Below are 18,023 nucleotides of genomic sequence, written 5' to 3' on the forward strand. Positions count from 1 at the left end.
AGTGAAAATAATGATATTCGCTTGGTCTTTAAGGCCGTTCTGTGAAAGAAAAAAAAATGTACTTCTTAAATGATCTATTTTATTTCATAGATCAATGAGTAGGATAAACATGATAAGTAAGGTTTAGTTCAATTTTTTTTCTGCTTTTTTGAAATTTAATTATCATAACTACGATCAGATATAATACTATAAAAAGTTTTGTGTATTTCTGGATGAATTATTTTAAACTTTAGCAGACCGTGGTATGGTAATCCATTCTGAGATATCCATATTTTTAATCTCTTCAAAGCGTAATTTAAAGGCATTGGTTAGTCTTTTGAGATGATTTGTATATATTTCTAATCCCTGGTCTAAACCAATGATTCTCAATCATTTTTGTTTTAATTTTGGTGCACTTTTAATAATTCAAAAATGTGGTGGCTCCCTATCAATAAAATTAATTGTAATAATTTTACCGTGAAATCTACACTGTTCAATTATTACCAGCTCTTCAATTCACGTAATCAAAAACTGAATGTAATACCAATTAGATTACCAATAAATAAAAATAATAGCTAGTTTTTATTTTGAGAGGAGCCACAGTCAGGAATCTGGGAATTTTTAGCTGAGACAAATTCTTGGAAAACTTTATTTGTTATATCGCTCACAATCATAAATACTTACATACAAGTAGACTATGCCTGTGGGTAACAATAGAATAATTGAATCCACATTTATATTGGGCAACCATTGTTTGATAATATAGACAACATACTGACTTAGAGCATTCATTTAATAAAAATGACAAACATTTTCTTTTAGTTGCTTTTTCTAATTAAATGAGTTTTCATAATTCTTCATTCATAATTCTTAATACACTTCTCATAATTAAATGAGTTTTAGCTAATTTCATTTATTGTTTGAATAATTTTCCTATTGCAAACATCACAATTTTTTATGCGGTTTTATTTTTACTGAAAGATTATTTTATTTCTTCTGAACTATACTAATAATTATTTTTAGTATAATAATTTTTTTTTTTATGTACAAAATGGTTTAGAAAAATTGTTCTTTGAAAAGTCAATTATGGTTCCCAATTACAATTTAAGTTAATTTAATAATCTAATCCCTCAATACCATAAAACCACTGTTTCAGTACAATTTATCCGTTACAGGAATTGCAGAGAGAGTCGACTATGTTCCAAGCAGCGGTCGTGAGGACTTATTCCCAGCTGCCCAGCTGAAGCTGTGCGATATGCCTTGCTCTGTCCATTCAGTTCAGGCCAAGCTGTCTTTGGCCACCAAGCATATCGATAAGGGATGTGATCGGGACACTTACTCTGTTGCCAGCCAGAGGAAGATTTGTGGTAAGTCAATTCTTTCATTCTTAATTTTATTGATTAATAATTTTTTTAATCTTTGACCCTTTATGACTTGGGGTTAAAAGGTCTTTCGTTAATTCTTCCAGAAAATTTGACAGGTAAATCTACAATTGATGTAAAATATAAATCTAGTTTTTGTATTATTTTAATAAATTTTAGATATTTTCCTACCAATTCCATTATATTGGTCTAGAAATACGATGGTTAATTCAAGAATGTCGAATAGAAACAACAATATCACTAATTCCTTATAATCTTGTTGTCTAACGACTTTCTACCTGAAACGTGTGTTTTATTTTTTAGAGTGAATGGTTATGAAGTAATTAGATTACAGCCTGATGGTGAACTATTACAATTTTTGCATATTAATAGGCTATGTGAGATAGGCATTTTCGTTGAGCCTTATTTCACAGGTTCTTTGCATGTTTTGTATTCCTGGGCATCAATATTTCCCTATTGGCCACAGCTTTTTTAACTGTATTTTTGAAAGAAACTTTATCTAAGGTTATTTTATATTGGTAATGTTGTTGATGTGATGCATTTTGTCTGCACCTGTTATCTTGTCCATTAATAAGGGCAAGTTTTAAAATTAATAATAGATTCCACCCTCTCACAAAGAAATCAAATTTTTGTTTAATATTAGTTTGTGGAACCAGTATTCATTACATCATATTAATCGTTGAGTTAATTAAGCTTAATATAAATTAATTAAAATTTAGATTCCCATAATACAAAGGGCCTGCCAATGGGCATTAAAATGCTTTTTTTGATCTACTAATTGTGAAAAAAATAATCTATTTTCAATGAAACTCGCAATAGGTAACATAAACTTTCCCCTTACAGTTCCATTTCCCCAGCCTGAAGATTCTTCCTTTGGTCATCTTTTGTGATCCAGATTTCTACTCCACACATCATAATACTGAACATTATACATTTGTATATATTTCTCTTAGTTTAAGAAATGATATTTAAATAAATATCCTTGTTTTTCAAGGACTAGTGTCTGATTTATTCTAACAGAGGGAGGAAAGGGAGAAGTGCTATCAATGAAAATTTGGACGGATACTATATTGAAAGATCATTGATTGTCTTAGAGATGGTTATAATATGTATACAGCGTATATAGTATTATATAATGGTCCAGTCAAATACTAATAAAGAGCTTTTGTATATTTCTTGTCCTTATTACTTTTGTTAATAGTTTTTGTAATATGTGAGTATAAATATTATTTTATTGGTATTAAAATATATTTTTATAAAAAATTATCTTTATAATTTGCATTAGTTTCTTCTTCTTTATTCTAAGGCTCATTATTCAGCTTTTTTTTCCAGGTGCTAGTGCCGACAGTATCGAGCTTTTGGCTCCCAACACTAAAGGTGTTTCAACCGATGATGGCCATGAAAGTGATCAGATATTTGAATTTGATGGTGTCAGCTCAGCTGTCAGTGTCTCTAATGATGTACTGAACCATGGCCTGGCTCCAATCTTCACAATCGCTACCTGGTTGAAGCATAAGAACCATCCTAATCAAGATAAACATGTTAAGGAACATATTCTTTGCTCTGCTGATGACCACAGTGAGTTTTAGAAAATAAAATAATTCATAAAAATAAAAATTGAAAAAATTATATGTAGTTATATCAACATTTATAAATTTTTATAGAAATGAATAGGCACCATTATGCCTGGTTTGTGAGAAACTGCCGTCTGATTTTGTTGCTAAGAAGAGATTTCTCTGAAGGAGATTTGAACATCTTTAGACCTGCTGAATGGAGATGGAATCTACCTCAGGTGTGATAGCAAAACTATTATGTTATTGTATTGTATTATATATTTGTTGGTGTAAAAAAAAGTGTTAGCTATTGTTAATAACTTAATAGTTGTTCCAAAACTTAAGTTTAGAACTGCATATTCATTCGAATATAATCATCTCTTTATTTTATTTTGTTAATGTTTGATTTTTCCGGTGTTTACACATCGTACCGCTTACATCATACAAATTTACTCAGTCAAGCTACTCTATTATGAAATTTGTCAAAACTTTATTCAGTTCATCTTAATTTATAGATTTATTACTGGATGAGTTGGAATTTATTTAATGAGTTGTTGTGAATAACTCTTCCTTATTAAATTTCTTTATTTTAATATATCAGTTACAACGTTTTGGAGGCAACCGCCCTGCATCTTTAGATACTCCACAATACAAATTAACACATATCATAATATACATTCAATAACAAAAATTTATTTAAACAATTACCTTAACATAATTATTTCCTCACATTTCAAATTTTATAATTATTCTGGTCTTCTTATTTAGTCTAATGTATATAAGTTACAATAATCATTATTGCTGTCTGTTTGTTTTTAAATTAAGTAACAAGTAATATTTCATGGAAAAAATAGGGATAAATCTGAAATCATTTAAACATTATGTTAACAAGACTTGAATTAAGGTTATACTTAAATTAGCGATAAAAAATGTATGCTAATTATTTCCCACCTTTATAAACTTTTTTGTATTATATTTATAACAAATTAACCATACTTCACAACAATTTTAAAATTTATACAATATAATTCTTAATCCATAATTTTAAAACAGACAGCAATAAAGATTATTGTAACTTTTATAAATAATAAACTAATTAAGGACATCAGATTTATTATAAAATTTGAAATGTGAGGAAATAATTATGTTAAGGTAATGGTCTCAGTTAATTTTTGTTCTTGAATAATTATATTATTGTATGCATAATTTGATATGTGTTAATTTGTATTTTACAGTAACTAAAGATGGGAAGATTTACCCAAAACGTTATAAGTGGTAAATTAAAATAAAGAAATTTAATAAGGAAGAGTTATTCACTACAACTCATAAAACTTTATTCATTTTATATTATTATGAGCCTCAACTGCTAGGAACTCTATACTTGCTGTCTAGATTAATTTACTGATCTATTTTGTAAGGCAAATATCATAATCCTTCCTAGTCTATCTGCTTATTGATTAGAACAAAATATTTTTGATTCTTTTGTATGATAAACACTGTTTCCCTGGATTAAGTTTCATCAACTAAACATAAAAGGTTGTTTGAAGCTGCCTTAACTAGAATTGTTATTTGTGGATTTATTACGCTCTTTAAAATGTCACTAATTATGGTAATAATTATCATTCCCCGAAAAAAATGTCTCTGGTTGAACGGAATATCCTGTTTTTTAAATATTTATTATGTTAATATATATGTGTGTATAATTAATCAAATTTTACTATTACAGGTTTGTGATGACGAATGGCATCATTATGCCGTCTCAGTCCAGTTTCCTGAAGTTCAGCTCTATGTTGATGGATCTCTCTTCAAATCTGAAAAGAAAAACCCTGAAGTCATCGATGACTGGCCACTCCATCCTACTAAGGGCATTAATACTACTCTTACTGTTGGTGCCTGCTGGCAAGGTTGGTTTTAGAATATTCCTAAGTACATTATTCTCTTTTTTATTTCTAATTTATTGAAGTGACTTTTAATAGTGAATAATAAGAACTTAAAAATTTGATTATTGAATTACTTGAAACAAAGGTGTTGGGGCGAGGGGCGTTTCATGAGTTAAAAAACCTATATCTTCCCCAGAGAAAAATTGTTCATTGGTTCGGGTGATAGAAAATAAAAAAAGGAGGACCTGAAATGAACCATAAAAACACAAAAATAATAAAGAAAAATTGAGAATAAAAAAAAACCTTCCAACTGATATAAAAATTTAATTAAATTAAAATATATAGAAATTTTAAAAAAGGAACTGTTGCTTGTTGTTACAAAAAAAAAATAAAAAGATTTAATTGTGATGTAAAATAAGAAAATATTTCGATATATATCTATAAACAAAAAAAAAAAAAAATCAATTTTCTTTACACAAGAAATAATGAGTAAATTAGAAACAAATAAAAAAAAAATGAAGTTCGGTGAAAGAATGGGAGAATAAGGTCACTCACAGTAGGTGTAATTGTGTTTATTATAGTATTCATAAGTTAATTGAGCTACTCTGACCCTTCATTGTACTTAGGCTTTTATTTAATTACGCATTCTTTATAAGTGACCATTTTATTTTTATTGACTTGGTGTATTATATTATCTTTGAAAGCAGTAAATTTTGAATTGACAGGATCAGAAAACAAAATGAAGCACCACCTCCATGGCTACCTGGCTGGTCTCTCCGTCCTGTTGAACAAAGTCGAGAAACCGTCGGTCCTCAGCTGCCTTCACAAGTGCAAAGAGAGCCTCGATGTTCCTCCGATGGAGCTCTTGGAGCCGGGAATGGAACTTCTTACCAATAGTGGTTAGTTACTACTTTAATTACATTTTTTCAAGTCTTTTTAGATTTTTTTATTTTTGTGGAAAGAATTTTTTTCAGTTACGTAATAGTAGTGTTTATAAAAGATTTATTTTTGATGATGTGATAGCATTTTGGGGTGAGGATCCCTGAGTGCTTGGCTCAGAAGGTTGTTGGTTTGGTCCCCCTCATGGATCAGGCAATATTTATTTCATAACTGCCCTAAGAAATAAATTTTGATATTATCACTCAGTTGTTAAAGTGCTGCATAGGTCCTCAGTACAGGCGAAAAATTAAATATTGAAAAAAAAAGATTTGTTGGATTTTGTATTTGTTTGTTTTTTTATTAACAAAAGTATATTAAACTAGCGTGTAGGATGTTGTGAGTCGAGATTGGGAAAACCACTAGTTGTTTTAATCATTAATGCTTATTTTAACCCTTCCAACAAATCTCCTGGCCACTTCTGATTCTGTTTCCCCCTTACTATATAATTTCTCTATACTTTGTTAGGATACAAAAATTTTAATAAATGGGTTGATATAAATTAAGAACAGTTGAGCTATCAACTAAGATTGTTAATTTATACAATTAAATTACTAAAATTATATACAATTTATATCATTTATCATTTTAGGAAATATATTTTAAAACCCTTTTAGACTCAATATCATTTATTTAAGATTCTGTAACTAACAGTGTTTTGGATCTTGTTAAAATTTTGAGTTTCTCTTCCTTTCTGAGCTAATATTTTATTAAATATGAACAATATCCTACTACTTGTTAGAGCTCCAATAACAAAGATACCTTTTTCAAGAAGAGTAATGCTGCTAATTTTATATTTTATTGAACTTCCACTTAATAATTGTTTTTTGTTATTTTAACGAATGGTCAATGATGAAATACTGGTTAAAAAAATGAATTTACACAAATAGTGTTTGTTTTTATCTTCTTTTTTCTTAGATTTGACTGAATTGTCTATCGAGGGTGACAATAAAACAAACCTTGAAGTTCTGATTAAAAAAATTGGATATACTAACTCAAGAGATTTCCCTACACCTGGAAGAAGAAATCTCCATTTATCGACAACTATTACGTAAGTTTGGTTTATTGTGAAGAACATTTCTGAAAAATTTAAATAATTGTTCTTGTAAATGGATATAATATTTGACAATTATTCTATTGTTCTAGATGCGATGGAGGAAGAACTGTCAAAGTACCAAATGTAGAGAGCTACGTGATGGTGTTGCCGCCACAGCAACCTTCATTAGTGATTAACGGTACTGCCAATTTGGCCAGTGATTATCATGATTTCAGGGAAGGAGTAAAAGTGTTCACTGATGTTCATGTTGGGGTATCACCACCTGGCAAATCATGGAAAAGTAGTACGTGTCACAATTCTGTAGTTAGTGTTTTTACTTATAAGTCCTACTAACTTATTTATTTCCTAGTAGAGTCAGAAGAGTGCATTTAGTTAGCTTGGTTTGGTTGACTTTTTATTATTATAAATTTATATATGTTAATTAATTTTATACCTTAATTAGTATCAGACTCTATTAAGCATATGGTTTTACTCAACCAGAAACAATATTTACTGTTATAAGGGATTACTATTTATATATTTGTTCTTTCTATGGCTTTGTTTTCTAATTTCATTACTGTAATTAAAATTATTTTTAGCTGGAGATGAGTCAGCTGAGAAACGTTTGGATTCTTGTGTCGTAACTGTCTATCCATCTCTAAACCCAGACCATGAGACTTTGACTGTTCCCCACAACATGATTACACAGTTTGGTATTACGGCCAAGCTTAGTAAAGATGGAGCTACACTTATTGGTTCCAATATCATCTACAATTACCAGCAAGTAAGTAAAAAGTTATACTGAATAAGCCGGAAATCAAAATGTGATTTAAAATTCAATAATCTATTGATAATTGTTATATATTATTCTCTTATGTTTAATTCAATTCAAAATTCAGTTAATTAATCTAATTTAATCCCTATTCTTAAAAAAAATTGAGATTTAGTATTCACCTGAAGCAATTTGTTTTGCAGTTCGCTCGATTTTTATGGGAAAGATTTATTTTTTTCCAAGTTTATGGAGCATTTCTAAGTCATTTTCAACTTTTTCCAATTTAGATTCAATTTTCTTCAAGACAAATTAAAACTTTTTCAAACAAAATTCAACCCCTTATTGAATTTATTAGAATTAGTTTTTTACTGTGTTCTATTATTTTCTCCCATTTTGGAGAATTAATAAAAAGAACCTTTTTATCTTTTTAGCAAATTTCCTCTGGCAATGTATCCTACCTTAAGCATTGGCAACATGAATCTGTTTTGTGATAATTGTTTGAAATGCCATCAGATCCTATACCAATAATGAATTGATCAAAATTTAATTAAATTTTTAATGTTGGATAAACAGTATTCAAAGAATCCAAGGGTAAAGTTATTACTCTTTAATATCTCACAAGAGGTGTTAAGGAGAGCAAATCAAATCGCTGAAGTATGAAAATCTGATGTCATATTAAAAATGTACTACTGTTAAAAACTCCTGGTTCAAAACATTGGAAGGTACAAGTAAAACTGAATTAGTCTAAAGAGGAGAAGAAACACTACAGTTTAAGACATCTGGCTTATAAAATAATCCTAAGCTATTTTTTTTATTTATTTTTTTTTTTTTTTTTTTACAAATACAAAAAATTGTTTCCTGTAGTGTTTACCTTTGTGTTTGGCAACGTTGTCAGTGGAACTTTGTTAAAAAGATCTATAGGAACAATTTTAGTTCTTCAACATGTAGAAGAATAGAAAACAGCAAAATAAACAAATTTACTTCATTAAGATTAAAAATTTGAATTCAAAATACAAAGATTGATTTTTTTGTTTTGGAAAAAAAAATTGATTTAATCTAACTTTGAAACTGGAGCCAAATAAGAATTTGCCAGTTATTTGAACTGTTTTACCTTAATTTACTAGGTTTTGGAAATAACCAGTTTATGATAAGTGATTCCTTATCTGCCTTCAAGGGAGACACTTGATGTGGACTGATAAATCCTTATGCACTATTATTACTGGAGGAATCTTTCTTTTCTATCACTAAACATTTTTTAATATTATCTCAATGTCACTTCATGATTGATATTTCAAACATTTTGTCTTTTTTAATATATTGCATATTATAATTAATGCACTTATTATTTATTTCAATAGGTTTTGAGGCAGATTCAGTATACCAACAGGAAGCCAGCTTACTACCTTAACCGTGTATTTAAATTGATATGTTCAGAAATGAATGGCCGTTTCCTTAGCAATGAATACGTACAAACTGTGAGTAGGACAAATGCTTAAAATCTTATTGCCAGGCAGTACTGTTCCTTATTTTAATTGTTTTTTTCAATTTAAGTTGACAGTGATCCACCCAAGAGCAAGAGACCATCCACCTGTCGGTGGTGCCCTGCCTGGAAGTCTTCTTGTAGAGGAGCAAGCCACTAAGATACCAGTTGCCCATGCACAAGTCGCACAGCATCATGTTGATGTTCATCCACATGCTGTGATCGAGCACTACGAGAGGCAGCCTCTTGTGTCAGCAACAAGTTAGTTTATCTATTTTCCATATTACTAGATTTTTTTCTGTATCGCTATAACCCTGAGTGGAGGATCTTAGATTCATAACGTGATAAAATAGTTATTTCTTTACTACCAGTTTTACAAGGCTGTAGATGAAATCAGAATTATATTCAACTAACCTAAGGTTCAGGTTGCCTCTACCCTGAGGTTAGACTTTTGGTTCTAGGTGTCATAAGTGAACTGGTGTTAACACCATGTTTAACTTGTGGTTGATAATCTGAGTTGTAAAATAAATTTTAATTAAATTGGTATTCTATATTATTAAAAAAAAAGTGAAAATTTTGCTCAATCTGAATGTCGTCAGGATTATCAGATACATTTTTCTAACTTATGAAGTTTCATATGCATATGTGTTATGTCTTGTAGAAAAAAATTCTTTAAATAGTTAGGTGAGTGGTCAAGGAAGTGTAAATTTAATTTTAAATGTGTCTACATTTCAGCCTGAATTAAGAGGCTTTTATCAGAGCTAAGCAATGCAAGATTCAACCATGAAAACATTTTTAAAAAAAACAAAGAATAATTTCAATATAGTAGGAAATATGTAGAACATGAAACAATGTTGTAGAATACAAAGAAAAGTGCAAAAACTTGTAGCAGCAATCTCAAATAAAAATTATTAGAAGTATTACATATGAAAATTTGTCTTTGTGAATTATAAAAACTGAAATTATGGAGAGAGATGTATTGTTGTCTTCCCAGTGTGTAGCTGAAACTTTTTTTTAATTTAATTTACGAAGTATAATGTAAATTAAATTGGGTTTGTGAATGTTTGCAATTTTTTTGACAAGCCACTAAGTTCTTTTAACTAGTCTCTGATGTAGCTGTCAATGTGTCCTGAATCTATTTGGGCAAAGCTCATTCCCACGATGTGACCAAAGATTCTGGAGGATTGGATTGACTTGCCAATCATTTTAGTTATTTAAGAAGTGAGATGGTTTTACACCCACACATAATTCCCTATCAACTTCCTAATCCTCAGTTTCTGATGTTACAAATACTTAGATTACGTTCTTTTAAAGTTTCATGGCGTATTTGTGGGTTTTCCACTATATCCAATATTGTATGAGATAATATCCTATCCTCAAAGTGTGGTAGGACTATTTGAAATTAATTTTTTTAATGAGTTATTCTACTGATAGTGAAAACTACATAGACAGCTTTGGGTTTGCTCCTCAGAAAGAAAGTATCCTAATCAAAGGTAAAAGATGCCTGTAGCTTGAGGAATGTCTTCATCTGCCAGTCACTGGCATTTTGATTGATATAAAAATAATACATCACAAAAAATTATAATATTCCATCTTTCTAATCAATTATTAGGAAAATAAGCACTAAATACTCTATAAAACTTTTAATAAAGAAATTATTACAGTTGCTTGTCAAGCAAACTATATTAAGAACTTACATAACCTTTGTTATACTGTGTTCAAATATGGATGTTGAAAAATCAAGTATTGAATAAAAGCTGTTATAGATTGGTTTGCAATATTTTATAATAATTTTATGTATGAATTTATTGTCAGTAAGTTCAAAATTAGAGTTCATTGTCCAAAATAAATCAATGGAGTTCTTATTAAATTATTTTCTAACATAGTAAAATTTGTCAGTAAATATTTGATTTCTATAAGTTAAAAAAAAGAAAAAGTTTAACCATGAATAGGCCATATTGTTTATAAATATAACTCATTAGTTATCATATCATTTCCTATCTAGGTAACAAATATTGTTGGAGTCAAATTTGGGTGACAGGGGAACTGACTTGCTAATTGTATATTACTGTTTTAAGTATGAGGCTTTACACTTATATTAAATTCTAGGTCATGCAGTGACTATAATAATGGTAGTTTGTGTCGGCTTCCTTGTCGTGATGATCGTACTTGGTGTTGTGAGGATACGGGCTGCTCATCAAAGACATGCACAGGAAGAACTGAATGATGCAGAAATGGCTTGGGATGATTCTGCTCTTAATATAACTGTCAATCCCATGGAAGAGGTATGAACTTTTTTTTTCTTATTTTTAGTTGTTTCAAAAAGTGCCATTCAATGCTTTCGTATTTAGCATCCGCACAACTTTGAATAATAATCTGTTTTTTTTATCTAAATATTCAATGTTTAACAATTCCAATATATAAGATATGTGGCTATATATATGTGAAGAGTGGCTTAAACTCTTAATCTTTTTTCTCAATTCTTTACTTTTTATTACTTATTCTGCATGTCTAAATCATAATTTAAGATTCTTTCTACTGATTTTAAATATATATGTACTGAGATATCAACCATTGCTTTTCCATTGCTATATACTACTATTTATCTACCTCTCTTGAGTTCTCCGATTCAATAACCTATTTGAATCTATTCTAAGTTTTTCCTTCTTGAATTTTATTTCATTGCAATTTAAATCTCCTTTCCTATGAATCTTTTATCTTCTTTTTGTTTTGTTATATATATTTTTTATATATCACTTAACAACTATTAAACTCTTCTGTCAAACTTTTGAAACCACTAGAAATTCATGAAAATTCTAATTTTCAAATTTCCTTTACGGATATTCTCTCCTCTACTTTTTCCACTCTGGTTTCAGATGATGGTATTTGACCTATAAAGCTCTTAGCCTGCATCCTGCCTTCGTGATTAAATGTTAGCCGATCACTATCTTCTAGACTACTCCACAGTATACTACTGTTGATTACAGTATCTTACAGAGTATAATATTGACCATATTATTCTTAACATACTGTGAAAGCCCTTTTATATAGATGTGGGTTTCTAATCCTGTAGGTTCACTAGTTGCCTGAGCTTCTCCCCCTATTTTATTTTTATTAATGACCTGTCCTTTTCTATACCCCACTTCTTGCAACTAATATATAGATCTAACTACCAACTTATTACAAGCTACAAAAAAAAAAAAAAAAAAAAAAAAAAAAAAATCAGGATATTAAGTGAATATTTTCTTGAGATGCTGAGAACAATGATTCATCTTGTCTCATCTAATATTTAGATATATCTATTGTTTGTTTTTGTTGTATGAAGATAATTTATTGTTATTCACAGGAAGGAGAAGAAGCTGGTGGGCGAAGATCTGGTGAAGGAGACCAAGATAATGATTCATCCGATGATAATTCAAGCTATCGGGAAGATGAGGAGTTAGACTCTTCAGATGAGGAGGAGCATATCACCGTTGGGAAGTTAAAGGATCTCGAGTGGGACAACTCGACTCTTGCCTAAACCTCTTGCCCCATCCTATCTCCCTTCCCTTCCTCTTTCCTTATGCCCATAAACACCATTACACTTGCAGACAGGTATACACAGAAGAAAAAGGAGTAAAAGGAAACATTTAGAATATTTTATTTTCACAAAGTTAACTTTATAAATATATTATATATAATAATACTACTATAATGAAATGTATAGAGTACTGTATTTGATCTTTAAAACTGTGTATAGAAGAAAGAATATGTTTATAAGGGAAATGTGGATGTTGTTTCGACGTATGGCGGAATGTTAAGAGAGACCAAAATATATAATGGGGTTTCACTTCAAAATTCGATATATAATGTTTACAATATGGTTCTGATTTAGGGCTTTGTATGTTTATATATATATATACTGATCTCTTACAAAGATTGTTTCTTGAAGGAATAAAAATTATGCTAAGAATTTTGATTTCTTTTCATTCATTTTGTGTATTATCTGTAATATTCGTCCTGTAAATAAAGTTTAAACAAGCCCATTTAAAATCTTTTTTTTTTTTTATTCAGTATTACATCCCGGTGTCGATGTAGTATTATATCGGGTTTCAAATGAAAATTATAAAAAAAAAAAGAAAAAAAAAAGATGTCTAACCTTAGTATCTATTTCGTATTTCACCGACGGTCAGCACCTCTTTCAATTTCCTCTTCTGCTAATGTATGAGAAAATTGTTAATGGTGCTATGGTATGTACGGTGTAAGCAGGGTTTTTGTACTTAATTTTGTCCATCCATTTTGTAATTCCTACTTTTTCAAAGTGGGTCTAGAATAATGTATCCACTCGAAATAATTAAGCCTTGTCCACTCTTGAAGATTGCTTGTCATTACAGAGTTAAGAAAACATTTTTTTTTTTTTTATTGTTATTTTGATTTATGTTACGGATGCTATGAATGCTAATAGACTTAGATAATATACTTAATATATATATTTAGAAGTGCCATTTTATTTTAAATATATCGCTTGGGGATGTCCAACTTATAAGTTTGGTTTCTTTGTATATTGATGATATATTTTTGTTATTAATGTTTTAGTATAAAATTACTAAAAAAAACTAATTCTTATAGCTACATAGTAGATGACTAATCACAACGTATTATATTGCACATATGGAGTATATGTGATTTAATTTTTAATGCCCCTAAACCGTTCAGCATTATGTTTTGTATGTAATCATGAAGAAAAAAAAGGAAGTTATGAATACTTCAGTCACTTGATTGTGACCTTCTTACGTCTATAATGTATATTATATATTTAAAAACAAAAACGTTTTTATGTGGAATCAAATGCCATGGTAATGCAAATGTTGGTCTCATCAAATTTTATCACTGTTCATAAAATGACTTTAGCCATTCTTTTTTAGGGTCTGTTTGCATCATTAACCTTTACAACAGCACATTGGTATGTTTTGAAATTAAAAAGACAATAATAGTTCTATTATATATTAGCACACTGTGTAGCAATTAGACCCTAAGGGAATGGCTTCTTTATTGAACGGTTGGTGACTTTTAAAATGGCCAATATTTGCCTCTTATACCTTTTGAACCTTTCCCTCCCTAATATTATTATAGTGAAAAAATATTTATAATTAAATTCAATTTTGTCTTTTCTTGTCGCAGCTTTTTATTTTTATATATATCACAACTCCTAGTATAAGAACATATATTTTTATGCATATCACTGTAGCTTGAATGTAGGTGTTGTTCAAAATAAGTGTTGGTTGTGTTGTCACTTTGGTTCTAACATTCCATTTATGTTTTAAGTTTTACTATGACAACGTTATCGACTTGAATCCTGTCTACCGTTTTTGTTGTAATTAATGTATAGCATTTTTCTCCACATATTTTGTACTCTTACAAACATGAATGTGGTATGTAGGAACTAGGTAACTGTTAGTATTAAAATTAGGATCCTAATTGAATAGTAAATAACTTACTATGTACTGGTGGTTTTTTCAATTTTTTAATTTAAAAACAAAATACTTCCTAATGTTGTCTTTTTGATTTTAATACTCAGGAATTTTTTGTTTAAACAGTATAACTGAAGTGGTAATTTGTTAAAAGCGTAACTTGCAAGCTTTTCATCTAAATCTAATAATTTAAAAAAAATATATATAGGTGTAGGACCGACAATAGATAAAGATTTTTGAGTAACAGTGTGTTATATCTCCTCTCCACACTAGAACCTTGATTTTTATTGCACAGTTTATATTTAAATCAATTTCAAGTCATGGTAAAGCAATGTGTTTCATTTTGTTTAGATAATTACACCAATGATCTCAGTAGTTGACTTCATTGGTTTGAAAATGTAATTAGTGATGATCATTATTTATTCTCTATATAATTATCTATACACTTGATATGTTTGAATAATCAAAGTAATAATTAATGTTATCAGAATGAATTGAAAACATTTTTTAGTTCATCAAGGCAATAGCATTAGAGTCGGCAACAATATTGTAGTTTTAGTTGATTTCTATATAAACTGAGATATAAAATCATATCTTGTCTGGAGATATAACATACTTATACTAATTTTTGTTTATTACTTGATAAATTTCAAGTTTTTATATGTTGTACTGAAATCTGTCCATCGCACAGACACTTTTGTATTTATAAATACTTATTGTTTATATTAATAGTTTTTGATGTATTCGCAGTATTGTCAATAAAACCTACACCTTTTATTCAGTTTTTTTATTGGTATGTTTCCCTTATCTCTTCAAAACTCTTCCTATCAGCTGTATAAAGAAATAAATTACAATTTAGGTGGGGTCAGTTATACCACTGACAAATGTAGCTTGGGTCTCATCAGGTCAATAATTAAAACAAGAGGACAGCTTCTATGCCTTAATTTTAATGTTAGCCGAAAATTACAAGCACATTATTGTACCATTTGCAATAACAGGGACATAAGGATATGAACCATTATATCGGCATCTTTTTTGTCATTATTATTCCTTTATCACTAGATTGGCTTGGTGGGCCTAACTTGGTTACTATAACATTTTGTTAGTTTTTTTAACAGTTGATAAGCCTCATGTAAAAAACATCCTTCACTATATGCAATGTTTAAACCATTGAACAATCATAAATAATAAAGATTAATTATAAAAAAATGAATTAATAAAAATAATAATTGTTATCTTATAAAAGAATGAAAGATAGAATAAAAAGCAAATATTTATAAAATAAAATAATTGACTTATACTGAAAAAATAATTTTGGAAACAAAAATAATGGTAATAATAAAAATAAATTAATATAGAACTTATAGCAGAATGTCTTACATAGCTTCAGTGTTGGGGATCTGGTTGGCTTTTCTACATAAGTTACTGCACTTTTAACTCTACTAGTAACTGGGAGTGGAATTAGTAATTTTTTTATGAAATGGATTGATTATACTTGTATTGATGAGTTAGTAATTGACTGTGGATGTATGTAATGAGGAGATGGCTGGGTGTGCAGTCATGACAAAAAACATTACTTATTTGTGTTCTTCACTGACTGCGCCCCTAACCATCTTCTAATTATTAGACTTGTAGTTGGCTGTCTCTTATAAATCATGGGGAATCTACCACTTTCTCAGAACCTTTTTTTTGCCACAATAAACAGAAAGCTTGTTCGGCCATTGTTATAGCATTCTCCTGAAAGAATGTGATACACATTCTTTGAAGGAAGTACTCATAGCCTCCTCTCCATTTAAAATTTTGAATGATTGGATTTTACTTTCATTCCGACTGAGCATATAGGTACATCAAATGCTTCTACTTTTAAAATCTCCGTCATCTCAAGATTTTTTTATTTCAAATGAATGTTGAAAATAGATTCAAAATACTAAAACTCATTAGTTTTAAAAAAAAATTATTTATCTGTACCTGGTTCTCGATTGGCAAGCTCCTTGGGTAGATGAGACATGAGTATTCCAAAAACAAAATTCTCCCAATCTCTTAAGAATCAAGTTGTTTAACAAACAACTATTCAAGCCCAACATAATGAAATTGTATTGTTCTTTTTATTTGAGGCATAAATTGTTGAAATTTAGATCATAATTGCTTCTGATCAGTTTCCTTCGTTACGGCATTAATGGCCTAACAATAATGACTTGAGCATGTGACGAATTAATGAACAGCACAAATAAAATTTCATTAAGGAGAAGCAAGAAATGTTCAAGCAAAGAATATATCAATGACATGAGAATAAATCTATCCTATATTGTTTTTCTATACACAATATATTAAATAATGGAGCTCTCTAATAGGAGAAAAATATGTAACTCAACCTATAATGTTAACATGAGTAAATCAAATTATTTGCCCAATTGAAGGCCAACCACTCCATTTTTAAAAACAGATGATGGGTGAAACTACTTTGTTAATATTACTATTGATGCAAGAATATGAAATAGATATTTGAATTAAAAGACCCTTTCATGCAGAAAGTACAGAAAATTCAACAGAATAGAAGTCATAAACCAGTGAACTTGCAGTAAATATTTCTGTTTTAAACTAAATATTTCTGTTGTGTAAATTTTTATTTCAGACTTAAAAAAAAAATGTAATTCTACTTTTGTTTTCAATACAAGTTTGTTGAATTTTATAGGATTAGTATCATTAAACTATAATTTATTTCATGTTTAATAATGGCATCAGATTTCAGCACTCATTTTTAATTATTCAGTTATCCTGATAAGGGATTGCAACCTCTACAGAAATGTAGAAACATTACTACCAAGGAATTTTTCTTTAAATTAGGAAATGCACACTAAAATGTATTGAGTGCCTATGCTTAACCCATGAATTTTTTTTTTTTTTCTGCACAGATCTTATTTCATCTAAATTTGTATACTGGAAAATTCTACATTTTTCCACTACACACACATTGTTCTTACAACTTAAAACTTACATGGAATAAAAACATTAATCTTCTAATTGAAAAACATAGTATACGTAGATCTTCATTTTTTCTATCACTGCTAACAGTTTGTTTGTTGAAAGGTATATAACCTTTTTGGTCTTCTACGCCTGAATGGCTCAGTTATTTATGACCAGATAAAACTTTTTTTTAGGTATATCTATGCAAGAGGTATGGGAACTAATCTCATTAATGAATGAAAATCTGTTATAATGTGTTTTTAATTCTATTTTAACAGTATATGAAGGGCTTGGGGGCAAGAATATGGTAAGCCATACGATATATAGTTTTCAGTAGAGCAGTTTCAGATAATTTTATAATTCTTATTGTTCATATTTTATAATATTGTAGATGAATATGTTGTGATAATGTTGAAATAATAAATTAAATAGCATTATAGGAAAACAAATGATTCGCAAAAAATTTCAATTTTCTTCTAAGTTGTGGATTATCACACTCTTGCTATAGATCATTCATATATATATATATAGTATGAGTATATTTTTCAAGATACAATTGAGTACATTGTATCTTGAAAAATATCAATTGCT

At 29.2% G+C, this 18,023-nt stretch overlaps 1 protein-coding gene across 1 annotated transcript in view; it reads left to right on the forward strand.

Moving 5' to 3' along the window:
* The window catches only part of Cals (calsyntenin-1), a 28,216-nt gene extending 15,511 nt beyond the window's left edge, over nt 1-12,705 (forward strand). The window contains exons 6-17 of the mRNA XM_014415451.3: nt 1,155-1,346; nt 2,694-2,939; nt 3,026-3,153; nt 4,641-4,818; nt 5,520-5,693; nt 6,649-6,781; nt 6,877-7,070; nt 7,366-7,550; nt 8,897-9,013; nt 9,090-9,279; nt 11,128-11,303; nt 12,365-12,705. Of these exons, the coding sequence (XP_014270937.1) occupies nt 1,155-1,346; nt 2,694-2,939; nt 3,026-3,153; nt 4,641-4,818; nt 5,520-5,693; nt 6,649-6,781; nt 6,877-7,070; nt 7,366-7,550; nt 8,897-9,013; nt 9,090-9,279; nt 11,128-11,303; nt 12,365-12,538 (2,087 nt within the window). The 3' untranslated portion in view covers nt 12,539-12,705. The remainder of the gene's footprint in view (nt 1-1,154; nt 1,347-2,693; nt 2,940-3,025; nt 3,154-4,640; nt 4,819-5,519; nt 5,694-6,648; nt 6,782-6,876; nt 7,071-7,365; nt 7,551-8,896; nt 9,014-9,089; nt 9,280-11,127; nt 11,304-12,364) is intronic.
* Nucleotides 12,706-18,023: the final 5,318 nt, after the last annotated feature.

The sequence above is a fragment of the Halyomorpha halys genome, unplaced genomic scaffold (genome assembly GCF_000696795.3).
Source record: "Halyomorpha halys isolate HHAL.00 unplaced genomic scaffold, Hhal_1.1 Scaffold100.1, whole genome shotgun sequence".
Lineage (NCBI taxonomy): Eukaryota > Metazoa > Arthropoda > Insecta > Hemiptera > Pentatomidae > Halyomorpha > Halyomorpha halys.